The 26,470-nt window shown below is 35.8% G+C and overlaps 2 protein-coding genes across 3 annotated transcripts; both read left to right on the forward strand.

The window, feature by feature from the left end:
- The first annotated feature begins 1,979 nt into the window (after nt 1–1,979).
- Nucleotides 1,980–8,285, forward strand: LOC117337201 (D-aspartate oxidase-like). 2 transcript variants are annotated; one of them, XM_033898057.1, is made up of 11 exons: nt 1,980–2,122; nt 3,445–3,659; nt 3,914–4,028; nt 4,873–4,955; nt 5,100–5,165; nt 5,551–5,605; nt 5,845–5,949; nt 6,616–6,677; nt 6,954–7,071; nt 7,637–7,735; nt 8,009–8,285. In XM_033898057.1, the coding sequence occupies exons 2-11, from the start codon at nt 3,463–3,465 to the stop codon at nt 8,123–8,125; spliced, it is 1,017 nt and encodes a 338-aa protein (XP_033753948.1). In that variant the 5' UTR covers nt 1,980–2,122; nt 3,445–3,462; the 3' UTR covers nt 8,126–8,285. The 2 variants fall into 2 exon arrangements, with proteins under 2 accessions (XP_033753948.1, XP_033753949.1); XM_033898058.1 differs by lacking the exon at nt 1,980–2,122 and adding an exon at nt 2,419–2,543.
- Nucleotides 8,286–17,634: 9,349 nt separating this feature from the next.
- On the forward strand, nt 17,635–25,953 carry LOC117337205 (D-aspartate oxidase-like). Its single transcript, XM_033898062.1, has 11 exons — nt 17,635–17,871; nt 19,357–19,630; nt 21,519–21,636; nt 22,020–22,105; nt 22,836–22,901; nt 23,511–23,565; nt 23,846–23,947; nt 24,163–24,224; nt 24,895–25,012; nt 25,214–25,312; nt 25,614–25,953. Exons 2-11 carry the CDS (start codon nt 19,437–19,439, stop codon nt 25,728–25,730), a joined length of 1,017 nt encoding a protein of 338 aa, XP_033753953.1. The 5' UTR covers nt 17,635–17,871; nt 19,357–19,436; the 3' UTR covers nt 25,731–25,953.
- Nucleotides 25,954–26,470: the final 517 nt, after the last annotated feature.

Genomic DNA, 26,470 nt, shown 5'->3' on the forward strand with positions numbered 1-26,470 from the left:
TAGTCTGTTTTTTTTTTCTATATTTTCATGATGCTGCAAGTATGTATTGTAATAAAAATTGCCGACGTATATCTTAATGCAATGACGTTATGTTGTTCTGATTCAGTGTGTAATGAATATGAATATGATAATAATGAGGATGTTAAAATCAGGTATCTTACCAGTCAGGATAGTATGCTCTAATGAACTGTTTATGTTAACATTCACTTTGTTGTTCTTGTTGATGATGATGATGATGATGATGATTGTACATGAAAATGAAAATGAAAGATAAATTATATAAAAAAAAAATATATTGCTATAGTGTACCTGACTGATAAATTTAATAGATACGTTGCAATTTTCATTAACTCATTATTTTTTATACTTTTAATGTAACTATGTAGTGTACCCGACTGATGTAATTAATAGATACAGAAGGTATGGTGTTCTCGTCTCATTTTGTTGTTGTGGCCGCGTTTTCTATTAATAACTGTGTCATCGTACGCTAAAGATACCATATGGTATATGCATTTTACTTCTAACCAAATAGTAATGTAGTAATGTACATAAGAAGTAGAATTACAATAATTAATTGAGCTGTGATAAATAAACCAGAACAAAAGTCCAGGTCAAGTATTTATACATGATAAACAAGAAACACGAACTATTTCTATGACTAAACGTTGAAAATACAGTATGTTCACACCCATTCGGTAGTAAAGACCTACATATAAATACCCTTCTCTTCCTCACTCCGTTGTGGAAGGCGATATTCATATGTGTGCTGATTGCCTTGGCGTCTATACTGACTTTGAAAACACTTTTGATAAGAGTTTTACCAGTAGCTAACATAGATTATATCTACATTCTAACTTGTTCTAGGTTTACTTACTTCCTTTCCCTATACGACCTTATTGTGTTAATAGAATACAAAATATTTCCAAACGAAAACAATTATCTGTAGCATAGTTCAGGTCCGTAACACTTATCATATCAGCCACAATCCAAATTCCCAGGATTTGAATTTTAACATTGCTTATCACATGCTAAATCAATGCATATGGGTTTGCACCTACATGTATAAGTTAGTATGTTACAAAAGACACAAGTTATTAACACCTTTCTATAAACAAATGTAGAGTTTAATAAGCCAAAATAAATTAGACTGCGACATACAGCTGTATCGTCCTTCTAGGAATCGTCAGTGATGCTAAACTTTAAAATAGATCAACAGGATCTGAATGGAGAGGTGAAAAGGCCGATAATTCAATAAATTTTATAATAAACAAAACAAAACAAAAAAAACAAAAAAACAAAAAAACAAACAAAAAACAAAAACACACCTTCAGTACCTATGTATAGTCTGAGCCATGTCACTAATCGAATGAATTAATAACTTAAGAATGGACATTGGAAATTATTAAATTAAATGAATTAAATATAACATTATAACAGACAATAGCTACAGAAACGCAATAAACTACTTGGACAGACACACACCTATTGTATTGATTCATATGAAATAACAGAGGATTCAATGTCTTTACATTGTTTGGTTAACAGAAATATTAAGAAACTGTGTCAAACATCTTAATTTTGTGTCAATGATATTTGATCTAGATTGGGAAATTGAGCACAGAAATGATAAAAGAATAATGTATAATGTTTATTAGTTTCAGAATCATCTTAGCTAAACATCTACATGTAATTTCCCTATCGAGATGACCAATTTAACTTGCAGACGGCCATTTTTCTATAACACCACCCGCTTTGTTGCCTTGATTTTGATGATGTTGATGATGCTGGTTTAAAGTCTCGATTTAGGTTACAACCTCTACTCGCGACTCTAGGTTAGAACATTAGTTCGGGTCGACTGTTAGGTGTTGTCAGTTGGTGCTCCCCTCCTCCTTTCTCAACGCGGGCTTGCGACCGGCTACGGCGGAGTTATACGCTTTGTTGCCGAGACGGCCATTCTATTTAATATCCCGCCATGAACGCCATACAGCAAAACTACTCCCATGACTGACTCCGAGCTCATACATATTATAATTATTTGTTTATGTCGCCATTTTCACACATACAGCTAGGGATAGGGAGATGAAAGTGTTTCGTTATCAAGGATTGGTTACGTTGTAAACAGGTATTCATCATTTTAACACAAGCTGCCATCATCTCACTGTAATGACCAACACATCTGTTTGGTGTTTAGTTAATTAAGTATTCATCTGTTCTATTTATACAGTAACTGCATGCCTCGTGTGTATTATATGTATTTATATAACCATTTTAGTATACCGGACACAGTTTATGTATCAACAATATCTACATGATATACGTACATTATTATTTACACATACATGTACTATAGACGGCTCGGGCCTGTATTGATTTGTATTTACTTTCATTATTGCTGTACGTGCTGTATTGCAATGACCTTTAGTTCAATGTCAGAGCCGGGACTATAAATAGCCACATATTCTTGGTGTTACGTGCTTATATACGTATATTCACATATACTATATAGTATCTTCTCCTTCACCTCACCTGTACGGAACTGTAAGGTAGTATATTGTTATTGTCACTATTGTTAGTTAGGTTATCTATTTACTCACGCTGTAATTAGGAATAACATTACAGTAATCAATTATGAAAATCATATTTTGTGTTTGAATCAACAGAATATTACTGATAATTGATTGTAGAAATGTCAGATATTGGACTGTATAATGAACATATTTGGTTGGACACGCCGAAATAAGTACATGCAGTAATATGTATATTGACGATGTGTAATGCATTCATATACACGTGTACATGCTGGCAACATTATCACGGAAATGACAATGTAGACAAGTAATCTCACATTCTTCAAAAGTACATTTGATTAATACTATGTAATCTCTTCACACATGGTTGTAGAAAGGTTGATCTGAAGCAAAAAACTATTTCCTTTTTTATTTTGTTCAAGTGATTTTTCTCTGACATTACATATTTTATAGGGTGTTTGCCACTTAATCTAACTTTACACTACAGCATTTTCTACCACAGGGGCTTGATACGTTCATGTGACCCAGAATGAAAAACTAACCGTAGTGTTATTGTTAAATATTTAAATAGTACTAAATAGTATGATAATATCTCGAACTGGTGTATATATACAATGCTGCTATAAAATCTATACTTTTAAGCACATATAAAACAATACATAATCCACAGCCTGAACTATTTGATCTATCAGATATGTCACTGAAGACGCTTACCTTCCAGAAACATCTAGTCTTATTCTCCTTGTTATTTTTCATGGGTATCCTTGCAAATCTGTTCATATCATAGTATGGTTCACCCGTTGGTATTCTCTTGTCTACATTAAATTCTGGATATACGTGACATATCTAATTAGATATCAAGTCAAAGAACATACTAACATATATACATATATATTATACTTCTTACTATTTACAGAAGTGAACACTTTACACAATGAAGCCAAAGATAGCAGTTATAGGAGCAGGAGTGGTAGGCCTGTCGACCGCCATCAACATCGAAACTATAATACCAGGATGCGACATTACCATCATAGCTGACAGATTTGAAGCCGACACCACAAGTATAGGAGCCGGTGGTATCTTTAGACCAACAGAGAAGGCAATACCGGGCGTACCTGCCGACACTATTAGGTAAAGAGAATACAAAATAATAAGATTACCAGACGTAAGTCATTTTGCATTCAGAATTAGTATACATGTATATAAAATATTCTATTTGTGAAAGTTATACGAAAGTATTTTTATTAATATAAAACCATCTGTATATACAACTTTTTTTTTTATTTAATGTACACAAAGGTTATTTAAACATCCTTTCTCCTTTTCATGATTAAACAGAATTACAATTTATAATTGATAAGTTATCCTAATGTGTTTTGCGTTAGGCGATGGTCTCAGGACTCGTGGGATTTCTTCTCCAAGCTTGCACTATCTGATCTAGGTAGTACGACGGGCCACACCGTAATGCCAGGTTACATATTTAGCCAAGAGAAGATAGAGGTAGGTAGCATGTGTCATATCATTACCTATCGCAAAAATGGATAGTGAGAGAAAAAACAAAATTAAAGAGGCTTGCCCGCAGAGAGATCAGAAAAATTGGCTAATAGAAAAAGATGTTTTACACATGACAGATTGTTGGAATTGTTGAGTTTTTCATTTTATTTTCCTTATAAAACGCTGAAAAGTGATATTAAAACCTCATTTTTAAATATTATTTATTTAATCGCAACCCGCAATAAGTCTAATTTGATTGACACATCAAAGAAACAAGCACGTGCACAGTGCCGCACAGTGATAACTTCAAAGGCAGCGGCGATTTACAAAGAAGATTTGCCGTTATATTCCATACATTTCCCTCTCAGGTTGAGTTTTAAAACGTCTTTTAAATACATATTCTGTAATTGTTTTCAAGAAATAAAGTCGGAAAGCCTCTAATTTTGTCACATAGAAACGTGTACTGAAGTTTATTTAGTGATCGGAGATGTGCCGTTTACCGGTCCGTCTGCGGGTAAGCCTCTTTAACCATTGATTTGCTATTATTTACCACGAAATCAAACACAAGGTGAATATGAATCCGACCATAAATATGATATCATTAATTACCTCTAAAACAAATAACAAACTTAACGTTTCCTCCTTTAGTGTGATATCACCATTTACAACTAAAATATAAACTAGATAAAACAATTTCGACCGTTTGCTTGATTGCGATATTATTATTATTTACCGCTTAATAATTTAAATGATAATTTCACCAATACTATTAATAGATATTTTCATATTTCCCACAGAAAGTATATATTAGATTATTGAAATCAAATTGTTTCTTCATGTTCTCCAACAGAATCCTATCTATGAAGACATCATATTTAGCTGTAGAGAGCTCTCTCAAAAGGAGCTTGCAAAACTGAACATGTCACAGTACAGGTAAGTTCTAATAAATGGATCACAAAAATACAATACATCTCAATATGAATAAATCAAAGTTCTACCGCTGTTGTACATACATGTTTGATGTTTAACAGAGAAAAACTTTTCTATTTCTGTATGTGGATTTGATATTTATTTCAGACACGGCTACCAGTTAACGAGTATAATAGTACAGATGTCGAAATACCTGCCCTGGTTAATGGAAAAGTAAGTGAAATACGACATATCTAGTTTACTAGTATAATAGTATGGAAGCGTCCACTCTGATTAGTAAATTAGATATCACAGAGAAAGTTGTCGTCATAATATATATAATAAACATTTTAATTACACCATATTTTAATTTGATAACATACATTGCCTATAATTTCGAGACGCTAATCAATGATCAGAGTGTAGTCAAAAGTAATCGGTTAGTGGTACATTTAAAAGGTCAACTACAAGTGATTACAAATTACTAATAGCTAATTTACTATTCAATGTGGTTACATTGTAGATAAAGCCATAGACACGTTCTTCTTAATTATGCACAATCCTTATGAATAACTTCTGATCATTTATCTTCAAATTGCAATTTTCTTTGTCATTCAAGATTTGTAAGGAATGGTGGGAAGATACTGAAAAGGAAAGTCAACGATTTGAAGGAGGTTAGTATCGTGAAAGGCTGTTCCATTTCACGTTATATAAATATAAGCGTGTAAACTTCTATGTTTATATTGTAAGTAAATATGATCAGTCCTTATTTTTCATAACCGACGTGAGCTTCCTTATATCAGTGTTACCTGGTCATACTGTCATTACTAACGACTACACACGCTATGAATCAGTTACATTAACTACATATTCCGTCCAGCAGTTCTACACTGGTTAACGTCGTATTTTTCAGTTCCAGGGAGGTCCATATGATGTCGTCGTCAATTGTACAGGGCTAGGAAGTCAGGAGCTTGTGAACGACAAAATTATACACCCAGTCCGTGGGCAGCTTATCAGGGTACATATTGCTTGGTTTACTGGTCGTTGTAAGCACGTAAATAAGCAAAGGAAAGTCTGGCGTCTGCCTTGGTAACAATGTTTGCAAACTGTATGAATCCGCGTAGCGGATTCTTACAGAAGTTTGCAAACAAAATTTGTTTCATACCCCGATGAAACTAAAAAATAATTGACATCAACGCTTATAATTAATTTTTTGAAAATGATTTTCTAATTCAAAACATGTTTTATGTACAATTTTACTGGTTTTAAATGGGATTCTTTTTCTCAAATCAATACGCAACGTCAATTGTCGTATTGTGACGTCACATTTTTCGCGCCATTCTCGGAATTTCTTTCATAGAAGAATGAAAAGAATTTTTCGACCAATCATATTTGAGTATTTACCATGAAAACAAAGAAAAATTAATTATATACTCTGTAAATCAAAGTTCTGACTGTTAATATCGTAAAATCGCCGTGCCGCTCAAAATTCATTGTCCTGCGATATGGTTGGAATGATTTTGTACATGAACAGGACCGCAATATCAAGACATGTTGGTAGTCATGCCAGTAAAATGTTATATCTGAATTAATATCGACTTATATTTAAAGATCGCCTGGTTTATTTTATCTGTAATAGCCAGTCTGTTGACATTAAAATCTATATACATATTACGTATTACAGTTGGAAGCTCCATGGATAAACTTCTGGATATACACGGACCATGGTGCATACGTTTTACCCAAGTAAGTCTATCTAAACCGTTATAACCTTGTAATATCTACACGTTTAACTGAATAAATGACATGATGCTGTCTGAATTACAGAGCCAGTGATTGTCTTCTCAATTTAAGGCGACACTGACGAAATATTCGGTTCCTATTCCCTTGCCTGAAACAGTGTCTCCTATGTTATAATTTTTCTCATAATTGATTTTTTTCGGCCTGTCGTCGTAATGTCTTATAATAATATAATAATTGCAATAATTTTAAACAATACAATCCTTTGTTGGTATTCGATAGCGCTGAGTATGTGGCGATAGGAGGAGTTAGACAGGAAGGCAGGTCAGATCTAGCGGTGGACGCAGAGGACCGGAAGGGAATCCTAGAACGGTGCTACGACATGTGGCCGCCACTGAAGGTATCCACACGACTTTTCATGTTCTTCAGCATTTCAATTTCAGAAATTATTTCTTGGTCACATTTCAATGGACATGCTCTTGATTAATTCAATTATTTAATAACACTTGTGTAATTAATTAATGAAACTCACTTGCTTGGTTTCATGTATGCTCCCCATTTAACTTAAAGACAAATTCTGTCTTTAGAGATATTTATGGGTACATTTTTCTTTTACGTTGACCGCGGTTCAGAGTAGAATGATTGATTTACTTGTCGTATTTACCTAATGAATGATAGTATGATGCTGTTTGTGTCGCTTAAGTGTTGATGTAACGATGATAACTGGTCATGTTATTTAGACCTTTCCTCCTTTGTTTGTTGGGTTTTTTCATTTTTAAATTCATTTCTTTTACGGTGTGATTCTATCTTTTAGCCTTGGGAATAGCGGGGAAATGAATTAAAATGTTAAACATAGACACTTTAAAAAGTATATTTCAACAATGATCTTGCTTGTTTGTATATGATCGGCTAACAGAAGAAGTATATCTTAACTAACGGAAGTAATCGAAGGTTATGTCTTGCAGGGTGGTAAAATTATTGGCGAATGGGTAGGGTTAAGGCCCACTCGAAAACCGCTGAGACTAGAAAAGGAATCAATACGTCTACCGGGTGGTATTCTCAAGGCAAGTGTTATCCTTATTTCAATAAGATCATACATTAGTGGCAACCAAGATTGGTATAAGAAGGAAGTAACAAACATACATGTATATATATTTACATAAGAATATGACATAATAATAAGAAGTTCGATATAAATTGCTTACAACAATGATATCAAACTTGAATCGTAAACTCAATATACCAACTTGATCAGTATACTATGTATTGATAAAGATTGTATGAAGATCTTGGTTATACTATAACAGTAGATGATTGTTTGTGGTATAATGTTTCAGGTTGTCCATAACTATGGTCACGGAGCTCACGGTATAACATTAAGTTGGGGTACCGGTAAAGAAGCTGCCAGACTAGTCAAAGAGATGATATACGGATCCGTTCATGCTAAACTCTGAAAGAAAATTAAAGTGTCCATAGGAATAATACAGACTGTGTAGTTACCGGAAATGCTCACTGCTGTTGAACTTTGCCCTTTTTCAAACCCTCGTAATGAGGGGAAATGTGTAATGACACTGATGAACGCGTGTTCTGTAAATAAAAAATATATAGATATTTTATAAATGTTAAGTATTTTCCCTCAACAGGGTAATATCTCTGATATAAAACGTGAACATGTATAATGATTTTAAACATTACAAAGAAAAGCATTATCCCGTGACTACCACGGGGATGCTATATGCCCACTTTTCATCATCGGTCGGGACGTCAATTTATAAATAGAGTTGAATTTATTTAATCATTCCCGATATTTAACTGAAAATATCTATAATTTTATCATTGTCGCCGATAGAATTATCTTGCGACACATATTATTTGATTGAATAAGGGCGAATGTTTGCCGCATGCAGTATTTAATAAGTGTATAGAAAACTCTATTTTGTTTAAAATCTTTATGTAAGACTGAACCTACCTCTATTGGTTAATTTTAGAGCATTTATAGCATGTTCATATAAGATCTGGTTATAATTTATATTCAATTTACCATTTCACATATTATAATGGGAAAGACTAGTTTTACTTCATAGCCGGTTTGTACAACACGGAGTAATTTCCCTTTTGTATTTATTTTATCCTAAAGTTGCTTCCCTTGTCATGGTTTTCATCTTAATTTTGCTCTGGAAATCTATATTGACTAAGTGAAAATGTTCTGAATTCGACAAGGAATCTCTTGTTTTTGTCTCATTGTTTTGCTTGTTTGTTGTTTTAACATAGTCACAGAAACAATTGCAATAGTAAACTGATCTAGAGACTATAGGAGGCACGGTGGTTTAGTGGTAGGACGCAGGGCTACATGACCAAAAGGTCGCTTGCTCGAGTTCGGCACGGGCGCTGTGTTGTATCATTGAACAATACACTTTATTCCGTTGTTTTCCAGTCAGGTTTAAATGAGTTGTTTTCCAGTCAGGTTTAAATGAGAACGTGATAGGACAGTTCAAGATATGTCGTATGTAAGCTGTATGTCCCCTAGGGAATTGAGAAAGATATGGACTGGTTGCTAAAGGCACAATAACAACGGATGATAATTTGTGAACCGCTTTGAGACTGTTTTGTTGCGGTGGTATAGCGGTATGTAAAACTCAAAATTACCAAGTTATTATTTTTTTGATGAATTCAGCTGCAGAGAATGACAAATATTTTGTAAAAGTGAAGATTGGTAGCATATATATATGTATAAGGTACAAGTGGTTGTAATCTTTATATTGCAGACTGTAGAAATGTACCACAGTTTAAACCAAGAAAACGTCTTACTCCATACCGTTTGATATAAACGTTTGTGGGGAACAATAGTTTAGTCCTTCAGAAGTAAGCTTTTAAAAGAACAAACCAGATATTTCATTTTATTTTAAAAACATGCTTTTTTACGTTTTTTTAGGGTTCATAATGATTTATGCTTTATTTTATTAAAATTGTTGAAAATACATCCTGCTTCGTTTCATTTCTTTTAAAGCCCCATACTCCCAAAGAAATATACATAAATGTTTACATTTTGACCTCTTTACAGATTTCAGACTTAATATATACCTAACAAATTATTGCGAATCAAAAACTGGAGGAAAATGGAAATCCCAAAAATAATAACTGGGTCCGACGGACAAAGTTTCTATGAAAATTGGTCCCAAAATGCAACGGGCGGGTTATCAGTTAACAACAACAATGGCGGGACGCCGAAAGTATGTGCCTGCTAGATTCTGCCAAAAAGAAACGTAAAATGGACTTGAATCGGCAAAACCCCAGGATTTCCTCAGGATAAGAATATATTGTTGGAACTTAGCAAGAGAAGAAAAAAGAATAGATTCGAATTCTGATTTTGCCGGACGTCTATTGGATTGCAGGTTAGCTTTTTCTGTATTCCTCGAACATTGTCAACTTCACCGATCTGATTTTTGTCTATGTTTTGTTGTATTGAGATTGCTATATTTTAGAATAGGTATTTAGTGGTGTGTTTGTTTATATTGATAAGTTATTACGAGAATAGTTTGCTGCTATGTTCAAATCAAAGCATTATCAGGCAAGTTCACGCATACTCGATATATAAACAACGGCCATGTGTGTAGTCTATGTGATGTTAATGAGTATCTGGGATTGTCAGTTATACATGTTTACAACTGGAAATTTAGGTTATTCGGGAGTATGCGGCTTTAAACCATAATGAGTGTAAAATCATCAAACCGTATCGCCTACTTTTTACACCCTGGCGGCAGCTGTGTACTGCTCATCCTCAGTTCATTAGTTGTGACATCCGTGTTGTGGTACACACATAGATAATTGTTGGTCTTGTTAATGTTTAATTTGCCTAATTATTTGTACATTTGGTTGCCAATGCCACAATATAAAGTAACCAGATAAATTCGCAGTCTTTGACGCCATGCATGTAACTGACACCTAAATCACGCTTCACATTGTCATTAGGTTGATGAAGATGACCGCTTAGTCATCAAAGTTAGTTAGACTCTTCAATATCATATTTGTTGTGCCATATAACTTTTATCACATGTATTCAATGCTTGAATGATGGACATTCCGAGACACGGCACATTATTGTTTATAGTGTCCAAACACAAAAGATAAACCTTCTCTTCGGTCGTATTATGAGACTGCATCACAGCGACGCTCACAATCTATTGCTTTGCTACGTTTCAGTGATAAAGTAGAGAACTAAAGCGAATGTAACGCCTACCACATATTAGTGATTTGCCCCACGTTTCTTACACATTGTCTAAAACTCGAACTCTTGTAGCAATTGTCAATTGAATAAATTCACGCCATGTTTCTTTGCTAATTCAAACTAGATTTTCAATTATAAAATCAAATGCAAATGGCAGCTGGACGGTGTAGAGTGAGTGTGTTGACCTTACTGTTGCCTTGTGCGACTATGGTACATCAATGGTTTTGGATACACACACTTGTAAAGGCAGAATGACCGGCATCTTCATGATATCTTTGCACTTTCTTCCTGGTTGATAACCCTTCCTGTGCGTGTGGTGCACCTAGAGAGGATATTGTACATTTTTTCTTTCAATGTCCCCTATATTCCAACTTCAGACACCATATTACATCCATATATAATTTATTAGGTTATATAAATCTTCATTGTTTATTATATGGTATCCTCAATGCATCTGATCATTTGAATAATTTTAGACTTAATCATGTTAACCTATATATTAAATCATCTAAACGTTTCTCTATGTAACATGATGTTGGTAGTAAACATACAATATAGTATATACAGATATATACTTCTATCTCTAGCAAGTTTTGTTGTTGTATATTGTAACAACATTCTAGTATGAATGTGTGAATGAATGTGTGAGTGAATCCTTGTTAATTATTTTATTACATACAAGTCATCATTTATAGGCCTGACAGAAAGATGCTGTGCTTTTACGTCACTAAAGAATAATGGTACTTTTATGAATCTTAGCAATGCCATTGGACTATTTAGTTAATTATACCTTCTATTTATGTATTGGAAGGACGTATGTGGTTCCTCTCATCGTCATACTCTTGTTTAAATACATTTACCTTCAATACTTTATAATTATACTTTAGCATCAAAAGAGGTAGAGTAACATCTTTCTGTCGGGTCTAACCTGAAGTTTTTTCTGGAAGAAGACTTATATAGGCTTAGCCTGTTGTCTGATTCTTTTAACAATGCTGTATTTGCATGCATAAATATTTGTATGTATTATTAGCTCACCTGGACCGAAGGTCCGGTGAGCTTATGTCATGGCGCAGCGTCCGTCGTCCGTCCGTCGTCCGTCCGTCCGTCCGTCCGTCCGTCCGTCGTCCGTCAACATTTGCTTCAAATCGCTACAAGTCAAAAAGTTCTTATTGGATTTTGACCAAATTTGGCCAGAAACATCCTTGGCAGAAGGGGAAGAGATTTTGCATAAATGGTGACTCTGACCCCCGAGGGGCCAAAGGGGCGGGGCCCAATAGGGGAAATAGAGGTAATTCCTTTAAATCGCTACTAGTCATAAAGTTATGAATGGATTTGAACCCAATTTGGTCAAAAACATCCTTGGGGGAAGGGAAACAGATTTTGCATAAATGGTAGCTCTGACCCCGGAGGGGGCAAAGGGACGGGGCCCAATAGAGGTAATTCCTTTAAATCGCTACTAGGCATAAAGTTATGAATGGATTTGAACCCAATTTGGTCAGAAACATCCTTGGGGGAAGAAGAACAGATTTTGCATAAATGGTGACTCTGACCCCAGAGGGGCCAAAAGGGCGGGGCCCAATAGGGGAAATAGAGGTAATTCCTTTAAATCGCTACTAGTCATAAAGATTTGAATGGATTTGAACCCAAGTTGGTCAGAAACATCCTTGGGGGAAGGGGAACAGATTTTGCATAAATGGTAGCTCTGACCTCAGAGGGGCCAAAGGGGCGGGGCCCAATAGGGGAAATAGAGGTAATTCCTTTAAATCGCTACTTGTCATAAAATTATGAATGGATTTGAACCCAATTTGGTCAGAAACATCCTTGATGGAAGGGGAACAGATTTTGCATAAATGGTGACTCTGACCCCAAAGGGGCCAAAGGGGCGGGGCCCAATAGGGGAAATAGAGGTAATTCCTTTAAATCGCTACTTGTCATAAAATTATGAATGGATTTGAACCCAATTTGGTCAGAAACATCCTTGGGGGAAGGGGAACAGATTTTGCATAAATGGTGACTCTGACCCCCGAGGGGCCAAAGGGGCGGGGCCCAATAGGGGAAATAGAGGTAATTCCTTTCAATCACTACTAGTCATAAAGTTATGAATGGATTTGAACCCAATTTGGTCAGAAACATCCTTGGGGGAAGAAGAACAGATTTTGCATAAATGGTGACTCTGACCCCAAAGGGGCCAAAGGGGCGGGGCCCAATAGGGGAAATAGAGGTAATTCCTTTAAATCGCTACTAGTCAAAAAGTTATGAATGTATTTGAACCCAATTTGGTCAGAAACATCCTTGGGGGACGGGGAACAGATTTTGCATAAATGGTAGCTCTGACCTCAGAGGGGCCAAAGGGGCGGGGCCCAATAGGGGAAATAGAGGTAATTCCTTTAAATCGCTACTTGTCATAAAATTATGAATGGATTTGAACCCAATTTGGTCAGAAACATCCTTGGGGGAAGGGGAACAGATTTTGCATAAATGGTGACTCTGACCCCAAAGGGGCCAAAGGGGCGGGGCCAAATAGAGGTAATTCCTTTAAATCGCTACTAGTTATTAAGTAATGAATGGATTTGAACCCAATTTGGTCAGAAACATCCTTGGGAGAAGAGGAACAGATATTGCATAAATGGTGACTCTGACCCAAAAGGGGTGGGGCCCAATAGGGGAAATAGAGATAATTCCTTTAAATCGCTACTAGTCATAAAGTTATGATTGGATTTGAACCCAATTTAATCAGAAACATCCTTGGGGGAAGAAGAACAGATTTTGCGTAAATAGTGACTCTGACCCCAAAGGGGCCAAAGGGGCGGGGCCCAAAAGGGGGAAATAGAGGTAATTCCTTTAAATCACTACTAGTCATACAGATTTGAATGGATTTGAACCCAATTTGGTCAGAAACATCCTTGGGGGAAGGGGAACAGATTTTGCATAAATGGTGACTCTGACCCCCGAGGGGCCAAAGGGGCGGGGCCCAATAGGGGAAATAGAGGTAATTCCTTTAAATCGCTACTTGTCATAAAGTTATGAATGGATTTTAACCCAATTTGGTCAGAAACATCCTTGGGGGAAGGGGAGCAGATTTTGTGTAAATAGTGACTCTGACCCCAAAGGGGCCAAAGGGGCGGGGCCCAAAAGGGGAAATTGAGGTTATTCCTTTAAATCACTGCTAGTCATACAGATTTGAATGGATTTGAACCCAATTTGGTCAGAAACATCCTTGGGGGAAGAGGAACAGATTTTGCATAAATGGTAGCTCTGACCCCAGAGGGGCCAAAGGGGCGGGGCCCAATAGGGGAAATAGAGGTAATTCCTTTAAATCGCTACTTGTCATAAAATTATGAATGGATTTGAAACCAATTTGGTCAGAAATATCCTTGGGGGAATGGGAACAGATATTGCATAAATGGTGACTCTGACCCCAAAGGGGTGGGGCCCAATAGGGGAAATAGAGGTAATTCCTTTAAATCGCTACTAGTCATAAAGGTATGCATGGATTTGAACCCAATTTAATCAGAAACATCCTTGGGGGAAGAAGAACAGATTTTGTGTAAATAGTGACTCTGACCCCAAAGGGGCCAAAGGGGCGGGGCCCAAAAGGGGAAATAGAGGTAATTCCTTTAAATCACTGCTAGTCATACAGATTTGAATGGATTTGAACCCAATTTGGTCAGAAACATCCTTTGGGGAAGGGGAACAAATTTTGTATAAATGGTGACTCTGACCCCAAAGGGGCCAAAGGGGCCGGGCCCAATAGGGGAAATAGAGGTAATTCCTTTAAATCGCTACTAGTCATAAAGTTATGAATGGATTTGAACCCAATTTAGTCAGAAACATCCTTGGGGAAGGGGAACAGATTTTGCATAAATGGTGACTCGGACCCCCGAGGGGCCAAAGGGGCGGGGCCCAATAGGTGAAATAGAGGTAATTCCTTTGAATCGCTACTAGTCATAAAGTGATGAATGCATATTTTAAAAGCAGTTCTTGAGGTCTTTCAGACCTTAGAGAGTCTGGACTTCATTAATCTTTAAAGCAGTTCGGATTACCACACTATAACCATATATAGCATTGTTAGAGATTTACAAATAAAACAAATTGAATATGAACATTATTTTGACATTTTGCCTAATCCAACCAGGTGAGCGATGCAAGCCCCATGGGCCTCTTGTATATGTATTGTTAATAAAATATTTTGAAATCGAAATACATGTTTACAACTAGAATTTTAGGTTATTCGGGAGTATGCGGCTTTAAACCATAATGAGTGTAAAATCATCAAACCGTATCGCCTACTTTTTACACCCTTGCGGCAGCTGTGTACTGCTCATCCTCAGTTCATTAGTTGTGACATCCGTGTTGTGGTACACACATAGATAATTGTTGGTCTTGTTAATGTTGAATTTGCCTAATTATTTGTACATTTGGATGCCAATGCCACAATATAAAGTAACCAGATAAATTCGCAGTCTTTGACGCCATGCATGTAACTGACACCTAAATTACGCTTCACATTGGTCATTAGGTTGATGAAGATGACCGCTTAGTCATCAAAGCTAGTTAGACTCTTCAATATCATATTTGTTGTGTCATATAACTTTTATCACATGTATTCAATGCTTGAATGATGGACATTTCGAGACACGGAACATTACTGTTTATAGTGTCCAAACACAAAAGATAAACCATCTCTTCGGTCGTATTATGAGACTGCATCACAGGGACACTTACAATCTATTGCTTTGCTATGTTTCAGTGATAAAGTAGAGAACTAAAGCGAATCTAACGCCTACGACATATTAGTGATTTGCCCCACGTTTCTTACACATTGTCTAAAACTCGAACTGTTGTAGCAATTGTCAATTGAATAAATTCACGCCATTTTTCTTTGCTAATTCAAACTAGATTTTCAATTATAAAACCGACACGGTCAAATGCAAATGGCAGCTGGACGGTGTAGAGTGAATGTGTTGGCCTTACTGTTGCCTTGTGAGACTATGGTACATCATTGGTTTTGGATGCACACACTTATAAAGGCAGAATGACCGACATCTTCATCATATCTGTGCTCTTTTCTCCTGTTCCTTTTGACGGAATTTTCTTTTTACTGGCCTGATTCTTTGTTAGGGTTACCAAATTAACTGTTGCACAAGCACAGGCCGCTAACGACATTCTTTACCCGAAGCAAGGTGCCGCCATCGTTTGTGCGGTCGACTTAGTTCACACGTTATGAGTGCGTCCATCGTGCTCCACATACGCGAGAAACTTGCGATAGACTTGCGTTCACATTGCGGCCGATCTGCGTCTTGGACCACCGGTTTTCATTCCTCGACAAGTAAAGCAGCATACGTCTGACCTACGTCAGGAGTACAGCGCATTTGCGTCCTTTGCGTTTTTTGTGAAACCTTTGAGTTTATTCGGAATGTTAAACATCCATCGTACGTACTTGGTAATATCATACATGCGTGCTTGAAATTTACTTATTTAGCAAGAACAAGAAGACCATGCGAGGCCCATGAGGTCAATGTTTTTTTGTTTTTTTTTGTTTTTTTAAGTGGATCGAACAAGGCTTTTTGATAGACTACACTTATTCTCATTATATCAAACATAGAGAAACTTCACCTCGTTTACATATCAATAATAATGTATAATTTCGAAGTTTATGTTATTCTACGACTGAATGGACAAAGGAATTGTAAATATGAGAGGGTCAGGTCACTGACTTTTTAACCTTTTCTTTTTAAAAGTAGAATCGGTTGCTAAATCTACTAAACAATCGCAAAGCTGGTACTATCCCTATTGTCATATGTAATGAATAAGTTGCCAAGTCGAAATAAGGATAAAAATGAATATCATAAAACGAATTTATTTTTAGAAATTAAAACATTTACTCTTGCCAATATTAATGAAATTCTGTGATGTTTGTTACAGATAGTAATTTATTTGAGAGTTTTGTGTCTATGTTTATGATTGCGCTGTATAACGTATTACACTGGCAATGTTGAAAACAAGTACGGACAAAATCAACGGGTGGCTGTTGATATGGGAAGAATCTCATTTAAGTGTAGCTGTCTACTGTATATTGACGCACGGGAAAACCCTGAATCGTTACACGATTTACAAACATTAAATCATGCCCAACCTCTCTTTATGATCAGTTTCGAAATGACCATTGATATCCTATATATATATATATAGACCTTTTGTATGACATGACACTGTTATGAGATATGAAATTAAAATGTTTGGCATATTGACCAATTGACCAAGATGACCTGATGAAAGGTCAATTAAATACAATTTTTTTTAATTGATGAATATTTTGAATGCATAGACATTTTGAATGCAAGAATTAAATAAGTCGAAATCAAACAAGCTATATCTTCACTTAAAGGTCAAGCCAGCTACCCTGAATCATATGCCCAAACGTCTAAACCAGAGGTAGAAAGGATAACTCTATGGTGACAATATATCTGTAGTCTTAATAAGACCAGTTCAAAACTGGCCGTGCGTACTTCTAAGGGTGGTCTGCGGGTACTTTTTATGTACAAATCTTCCGTGGCACGCAATTACATCGAAAGTACGGACCGAGGCTGATGGACATGCGCAACAAATACTGCGGCTTTTTCTGGCCAACTATCCCTGGTTGCAAGGCAATCTTACAGGAGTATAGCACGTTGCCCGTTACCGAAACCATCTTGCATGCAGTCGCTACGTCTCGCATGTTAGAGTTACGATGCTCATGCATCCGCTTCATTACTATTCTCGAGCCTACGACTCAATACGGCAGCAACTGCAGTTAGAATTGGCAGAGGATTCACGATCTCCAAACTCGCTCGGCAAGTTATGACTGAGGTTTCAGACGGTATCTTAGACGCGTTTCCTGTCGTGGTATAAAAGCATAGTACACGACCCAGAAATTGGCGCGACCCCATGTTATCATTGACCTGCTTTATTGTACACATTGGGATATTGCATGAGGTGAGTATATATCTTAAAATTATAATCAATTATACCAGTTAATATTGTGTAATGGAATTTCTACAGTATAAACAAGTATTCAAACATGACATGATCCATTAGGAATTTGAAGGCGTTTGTCAGGATTATCTATCGCCTTTTCTAGTCTATATATTACCCGGTTGTTATATCATAGATAGGGCAGACATTGTTGACTCACAGGGCTGCGTTACAAATGATATGGACCGTATATAAATATGTATCCCTACACACAAGGGAAGAAGCTACTTCCTGGTCAATCTGGGGGCAATCTTTGTAGCCCCCCCCCCCCCCCCCACCGGAAACTGGGGCAGGCGGGGGCTATATGTGTGCGTTGTGTCCTACCGTCCACCAGCATGCTATCTTGTCCGGGCTCTATCTCATACACTTGTCATGGGTTCAGCTAAATGAGGTAGTGTGTCACAGTATGTCACTCTAACCCACATTTTGACCTTTCCTCCGTGTATGTTTGGAATACTTTAGATACTCTGTTTCCATACAGTTTGGTCCTGATACATCTGTATGCATATGTTAGGTGTACTATTTTCTTTTAAATACAATTTCCAAATTCGTGTATCAAATATTTCTAATTCAGAAAGAAGCATCAACATAATACGTTTAAATTGGTAAAATAACATATCAAAGTAAGTTATATTATCAGTTCAAATAAGCACGGTTAATTTTACACCTATTGCCTCTATGAATATTTTCGTTTTCACATCTGAATCCTGATATTATATTGATGATACTATTAAATTCATACTAAATATTCATAATTTATTCATAATAGATTGGCGTCACCAGATCCAATTTCATGGTTAAAGGACAACACTTATCAGTATAAATGTATATCCATTTGAGTTATTTATCATCTGTGTATTCCTGGCATATATCTTCGGTGGGGGACTGTAATTCGCTATAGTTACAGTGTACGGTACGGTAAGGCTTCACCTTTTGATGCCTGCATATCGTTCAAATCAGATGGAACTCAAAATAAGATTGTAAAGTACTAAACTAAAAAGTCAAAATAGTAACGAGAGAGAGAGAGAGAGAGAGAGAGAGAGAGAGAGAGAGAGAGAGAGAGAGAGAGAGAGATGGCTTCAAAACAATGTAATATGAACATCGAGATACAGTTTGTAGTTAATAACACATTAGATATGTAGTTAATACAGTTCCAGATGTTACATGCCGAAAATTAATCATCCGTCTACATAGTAAGATTCTAGATTGGAAGTGTGAAAAACAATTTTAAATGAATTGAGTAATAACTTGATCCACATTACCACTTTAGAAAAGAGTTATAAATTCAAATTTGTGAACCTTGTATACACACATTGCATGAATAATGTAGTAACATTTGTTTATCTCTGTATGTGTGAATAAATTACAGCGGTGGTAATCTACTAAGGTAAATAATACACGATAAACGGATGTTGTACATTATTTAATATTTGTCACCATATATAGATTGACATGGGACAATGCGTGATGTTATCACCAGATGTAATTAGAGGACAAGTGTGACGATCCAACTGGAATTGGTGGACATGGTTACCATCATCGTGATTGGTGCTGGAGTGGTGGGGCTATCGTCAGCGGTCTCTATCCAACGGGCACTGCCGGGGGTCAAGGTTAAGGTCGTGGCTGACAGGTTCCATGACGAAACAACAAGCATTGGAGCTGGAGGAATCTTCGTTCCTACAACAACAAACGTCCCCGGAGTACCTATTGAAATTCTAAAGTAAATATTCTTATATTTCATCAATTAACTGATTAAATACTGAATTTTTAATTGAAAGGATGTTTTTGCTCTATCATTCAATTTCTAAATTCAGTTCTATTTAACCTGAAAGGAGTTATACGTTATACTTGTGACCCAATGGAAAGAACAAAAGTTTGACAGGTGCACTGTCTCACTCTCCCAGTTAATAAAGTGATGCCGTCGCAATGTCTTTGAAATAATTGGTAAACATTTTCTGACAATTGATATTTCTGTATTGTATTTTTATAAAATATTTTTTTCGTTGTCTGAACGCAAAATGTTTCTTTCTGCGTTGTCATTTATTTTTCATACTTCGATGAAAAAAAGAATAAGCTACGTCCATTTGATAATGATTGGGGAAGTCAATGGAAACGCACCATCTAGCGGATCTACTTTTTTCATGTACAAATCCTGTTTACTTTAATTACTATTGGTAACTCACATGCAGTGTTTACGGCTCGCCGTTTTTTCAATGATGTAAGCAAACGCGAACTGCAACACCGTAGTATACTTGAAAATATTTTTTTTTGTATCTAACAACAATGTCAGAAATATAAAGAAGAAGAAAAAAAAAAAAAAAAGCATAGCAAAAATGAAGTTTGCGTCCGACTTATATGACTAAAGTATGTAAACAAAATACCTGTCCCGTGTACGCTCTCCGGCGGTCCCTTAGTTTTCTCATACATTGAATTGTATAGTATCCCCGTTATATTTCACTACTGGTCATGACGTATGCTGTCAACAAATGACGTCACGTAAATATGTTGCTTTACGTGTGTCCCTTTCGTTATTTCATCACTGGCAACACATTAATCGACATCTGCCAATAAGAACATATTCTCTATAGACCATGTGTCTTTCCTCGTTTCCTAACACATTTTTGTTTTGCCATTAATTTTTGTTCTTGTTTTATTTGTCCACCGCGTGTTGATTAGTTTGCAATTCGGTTTTTCTTACATACCATCATTAAACTAAATAAGGGAAGTAGCATATGAATTTAATATATAAACAAATTGTATATTATTAGACGGTTTTATGGATCTTGCTGTTTTGTCATTGAATGTCTAATGATTTACGTTTTCTCTTCCTTGGATGAGTGCAGTCACATTTTCCTAGCAAGAAATATCCTTTTTAAAACCTGTTTATGTCCCTCTATATCCATAAAAATTGTGTCGTCCGTCACTTTCGATAGTTTGAAAGAAGCATGGATTTAAATGTGCAATGAATACTCTTCTGACTGGTAGCTTACTGATAAAATTGACCACTACAAAATGACTTTGTTTTTAGATAGCCTGGACCGAATCTAAATATTGTGGTTTCGATTTATAACACGAAAATAATAGCTAGGGAAATTCATACATACAAATGCGTACATTGTTTCTATGTTCGTTTTCGAAATTAACTTGGACGAGTTTTGTGGATCAGTCACTTGTTGTGTCATTTTCAGCTGCGTTCAAACTTCTTGTCATCGAATATAACAAATATGTTAACGGCTTCATGGTCGGTTCACAAAACTGAATGTTTCTTAGTGGGGTCAAAATGAGGCAAGGATTTTTGATCTTTAGAAAGGTATACCCTTTACTCCTCAAATACTAATTGAACCCTTAGATTTGTTAATTTGTCACATCACGAATTTACCAACCATTAGATTTCGTCAAAATAATTTTATAGGACAAATATTGACACATTCCGTAAACGGTCTGTCATGTCATATTGAAGTATATGTTTGATCCTAAGACGAAGTGCAAGTAAATGTGTATCAACATGTCATTCTACTCGCAATAATATCATGAAAGACTATATTTTTTTCGTCCAGGCGATGGTCCGAAACATCATGAAATATTTTAATATCGGTTCTTTCGTCCAGGCGATGGTGTGAGACGTCGTGGAGCGCCTACTCTCAGATGGCCACTTCTGACCTAGCGAGCACCACTGGTCAAACAGTATCGCATGGGTATTTACTCCTCAGAACAAAGATGACAGAGGTATATTGCTAGTTGTCCTTTACCGTAAGTCTTAAAATGAAAGATGGTATTCAGATTTAGTTAGAGATCTTAGAAAATCTTAAAGTCAGTTTACTTTGGTTAAACGTCATTATACTCAAAACCTATCGTATATCGTTGAATCACAATGGTAGATTTAATTGCTAGAAAATATCAATATTCTCATTATCTAAGTACTATCACTAGCTGCTATATACCGTATCTGTAAAAGGAAAAGACAGTATTCAGAAATAGTTAGATCTTAGAAAATCCAGGTCATTGTTCAGGCTGATTTGACAACGCCTTACGACTTTACAACTAATATATATTGTTGATACCACGATGATAGTTATAGTTGATAGAGATTGTCTGTATTCTCACTACAGGCACCCTTGTATGCCAGTATGGTGTACTCTTTCCGGGAAATGTGGCCAGAGGAACTTACTCGACTTGGAGTCTACGAAAACTTCAGGTACTCAAACGCCAGTTACATTCGAGTTTGAGAATTAGTTGCAAATAAAGTGAACAACAAAATTATTTCACCAGCTATGAACTCCTTACAGGTGAAAAAATAACAAAAGCTATGACATACACTCAGAAGTAAATAAGAAATACAATGTACTGGTAAATTGAAAAGTTGATTATAGTCATTTAACTCATTTTAAGCAGTATGTCCATATAACCGTTGAAGTAAAACGGCATGTTAAACATCAATCTCGTTAACCAGGGTGTAAGTCCCAATGCTCGGGCTGATTTCATGTGTAAATTGTATTAAGAAAATCTATTTTAATCCTACATATTGGTGTCAATGATGGACATTATCTGCCTTTCACTCTATTGTAACAATTTTATATTGACAACCGCCATTGAAGGTTTTCTAGTGTAATCCTGACTCAATCCATACTGTATTATGTAGTTAACAAGCATGTACCGAATATCGGGAACAAGTTTCTGTAGTTAAACATGTCAATATGGTGAGATAATAACCGTTTCTTCCCAACTCAGTTTGGTAACTAAAACGTGTCTTTACGATCCTATACAGTTTTTAGTCTAGTAAGGTAGTGGGCGCATCCATTGCGAATGCCTGGTCATGGGTTACTGTCTTGTAGAACATATATTTGTTACATAACATACAATGTTATATTTATATTTGTATACATGCTGTTTTAATGTTTATCTAGAGTTATGATTATTTTTGTCAGATTCGGATATGAGATAACGACAATCATAACAAATATGAGGAAATACCTGACCTGGCTGATGACTCAGTAAGTTAAATATATATATAAATATTGTTCATTTGATTATCATCAAAATCTGTTCATGTTACATGCACGAATTCAAATCGTTTATAATAATGAACATTTTTTATTATGCAATTCTGTAATCCGTATACGTAATATGAAAGGGTATAAACCTTACTGTCGAGAGCTGATGATGCGTACGATATGTACCTAGTTCGAATAAAACATCTTACTATCAAGGAAAAAAGGACATACAAATCCAAAAATAGAAGTCAGCAATCTGACAACCACATCCACAACTCAGAAGATTGTTGGATGTAAAAAAAATAAACAAAAACAAACAATCAAAATCAAAAGATTATATAAATAAAAAAAAAACAAGAACAAAAACCCTCGAGATGTACAGAAAAAAAAACCCACCTGTAAATATTTAGTAAGAAAACCTTGAATATACAGCAACAAAACTTTTTGTACACATCATTAATTTGTAAAAATGTGACCTCGCGGAGCTTTAAAATACCTTGAATATATCATATTTTGTTATGAATACGAATCTTTCAGTACTGTGTTATGAAATTGTTATATGTATATGAAAACCATCAGTCAATATACTTATGTTTACCTGTTTTTCAGATTCACAAAAAATGGTGGCGAAGTAGAAAAGAGAAAAATAGGAAGCCTCAGTGAAGTACATTTATATAGACTTATATATATAAATATCGATTTGTATGCAACAAATTTTATTTCAATTCTTTTAGCCATTCTCTGAATAAAAGAGATGGAGACGTTCATGCTTCATGTATAAACAAAATGATTGATTATTGACCTTAAAGAATATGTGTTAGCAATATAATTGTTAATCTACCAAAGCAGGTACAGTACTTATTTAGCTGATAACTCGATACGATTGTCATAACAAAGTATAATGTAGCGATCCTAAATTGAAAACACTACTTGTTGTATTGCAGCTGTTTGGTCAGTGCGACATAGTGGTCAACTGTTCTGGTCTGGGTAGTCAAGAGCTATGTGGAGACAAGCTCCTTCACCCAGTTCGAGGACAGCTGATCAAGGTATCACATTTATCTTGCTGAGATTGTCGTGTGTTTGTTTACTAATGTGAAATTCCTCACTAACACCTCCATATATTCCCCTATGTCTTATGAAGGCTGTTGTGATTGGACATTTCATGTATTTTTATAACTTTGATTTTTTTTTTAAATTTGCCTCAGTTGTCTTTTGTTGTCTTTTCAAACTATGTAACATGTATCTAACTGTTGTTTTACAGGTGAAGGCACCTTGGGTAAGGGATTGGGTCTACACCGACGCAATGGCACAGATATTTCCAAGGTAAATAACGTGCATTTCGTTTATTGTATAGTGTTTGTATATATTTATTTGCAATGAAAACGTTTGTGCTTAAGAGTTGGTATGCCCACAACAAGCTATGCCTCCAAATGGTTTCATTGGATTAACGGATAAAGTTACTTTGTATTACTAACTAAAGTTGTCTGTGTCGGGGTTTGTTACATTCTCGGGTATGAGAAAGCATACAAAGAGCTCGTACCGTCGCATAGTGAAGTTACATAAATCTGACCCGAAATGTTGGTAGCTGAGTGTGTGCTATTTTGCAGGAATGCGATACCTTAATAATTATAAATGACATTGCTATTTGAATTATTGCTAAATATCCAATGTCTCAAACTTGACGTGACTACCTTCACGTGAACATTTCCGTCACGAACAGAAGGAGCATGGGTCAAACTATTCTGTTCTTGAGGGCAATATACAATGTCTCAGTCTTGACGTGACGTGAATTTTTCGGTTATTAAGATAATGAGAATGAGTCAAACTATTCTCATTTTGTATTTCTAATTGAAGTGTAAATTGCAACTTTTTCAGAAAACCCTTGTGAAGGGCAAATGACCTTAATTATCGTATGTTACTAAGTTAGAAGTTTATAAAAGACGTTAAAGCATAGGTGAGTAAATATGGTAAGAGTCTGCACTACTTTTTCCAGTGACGATTTTACCGTGATCGGAGGGGTGAAGGATAAGGACAATAGGTCGATGACGCCGGATCCGTCCGTCAGACAAGGGATTCTGGACAGGTGCCTCCGTTTTTGGCCTGCATTAAAGGTATAGTTTATAGTGGAACAATACATATCCTGTCAAATTGTCACAGAGTCACTTCTGAAGTTAAATCAATTAATTTTTACCTTTAGGTTCGGTGGTGTGTTTTTTTCAACAAGACATCATTTAATGTACACTGTTTTTTATAATTTCATACTTGTTTGACCTTGTAAAGACAGTTGCATGTATCTGTGTTCTGTTTTATAGGGCGCGGAGATTATAGGAGACTGGGTAGGCCTGAGACCCATGAGAGTACCAGTCAGGCTCGAAAAGGAGGCCCTCCGTTTACCGGAAGGAATTCTAAATGTGAATAATCATGCAAACAAGTTTTAATGAAGGTTTAGGGATATTACTGATGTAATGTGTTTTTATAACTGAGGTGTATAATTTGATAATGAAAATAATATAGTTTTATAGAATATACTTGGTAAAGGTGTATAAATACAATGTAGTATGTATTTTGTTTTTAATTGATTGTGGTAAAAACAAGAGATCGTGAGATACCCAATATGATGCTTACCCTGCCAGAACTCCTGGTTTACCTCTATTTTGAGTGAAAATTATAGTTTTAATTACATGTAATGGTGTTGTACTTGTCTCGTTACAGGTAGTACATAACTATGGTCATGGTTCCAACGGCGTTGCTTTAAGCTGGGGAACCGCTGTGGAGGCGACTGAAATGGTTAAAGATCTTGTTTCCAAAATACCACCATCGAAACTCTGATATCATGTTTACATTGGAATAAGGTTAATTCTACCATGTTTGCTATGCAACGCCAATTTTGATTGGTTTAAAACCATGTATTATTTTCCAATAATACACGCTTGTGAGTCACGGCTGTTACAATTTTATGTATCTAATATTCACCCATCGCTAATACGGTTAATTTGTAATGGGTTTGTCCTCTCAACTTTTTATCACGACGCGAGTTCGAAACCTATGAAGACCCCCCCCCCCCCCCCCCCCCCCCCCCCCCTTTTTTTTTTCATCTTTTTTTTTTAAATTTTCAAAATCAATGCCATATGATAGATGTTCTCGATCTTATTACTGTAGTGCCTGTAAAGAAATATATATTTTATCAACAAATAATGCAATATACTCAAAAATTAAATTACAAGGTTTTTTGATATGAATACAATTCCTTTTAAACAAATGAAATCTGTTTGTTATTGCTTTCTTTGAAGGTAATGCGGTAAAAAGTTTACCACTATTTTTTATATGAACATTTTTTAATCTTTTGTGAGTATTTTTTCATTCATGTATAAGAGATGTGATTGATGGATTGATTTCGTCTTCCTGAGTTACAGCGCATCTTTGTTTCGTGCCTCGAGACTAAGCTTTGTCAGAACTGTTATATTGGCTTGATTGTTTCCAGTTTCACCACACTCATATTTGATGAATACCGAAAATGCTAAGCCATTAAGAAAGTTAGTGTTTTAGGGGTTGTACTTAAGCATGGCATT

This window comes from Pecten maximus, chromosome 11, assembly GCF_902652985.1.
Source record: "Pecten maximus chromosome 11, xPecMax1.1, whole genome shotgun sequence".
NCBI lineage: Eukaryota > Metazoa > Mollusca > Bivalvia > Pectinida > Pectinidae > Pecten > Pecten maximus.

Coding starts and splice junctions, on each gene's coding strand:
- LOC117337201 (XM_033898057.1), top strand. CDS start 3,463: ATGAAGCCAAAGATAGCAGTTATAGGAGCAGGAGTGGTAGGCCTGTCG. Junction 3,660..3,913: donor GTACCTGCCGACACTATTAG/GTAAAGAGAATA, acceptor GTTTTGCGTTAG/GCGATGGTCTCAGGACTCGT. Junction 7,072..7,636: donor ACATGTGGCCGCCACTGAAG/GTATCCACACGA, acceptor TATGTCTTGCAG/GGTGGTAAAATTATTGGCGA.
- LOC117337205 (XM_033898062.1), top strand. CDS start 19,437: ATGGTTACCATCATCGTGATTGGTGCTGGAGTGGTGGGGCTATCGTCA. Junction 23,566..23,845: donor AAATAGGAAGCCTCAGTGAA/GTACATTTATAT, acceptor GTTGTATTGCAG/CTGTTTGGTCAGTGCGACAT. Junction 25,013..25,213: donor GTTTTTGGCCTGCATTAAAG/GTATAGTTTATA, acceptor TCTGTTTTATAG/GGCGCGGAGATTATAGGAGA.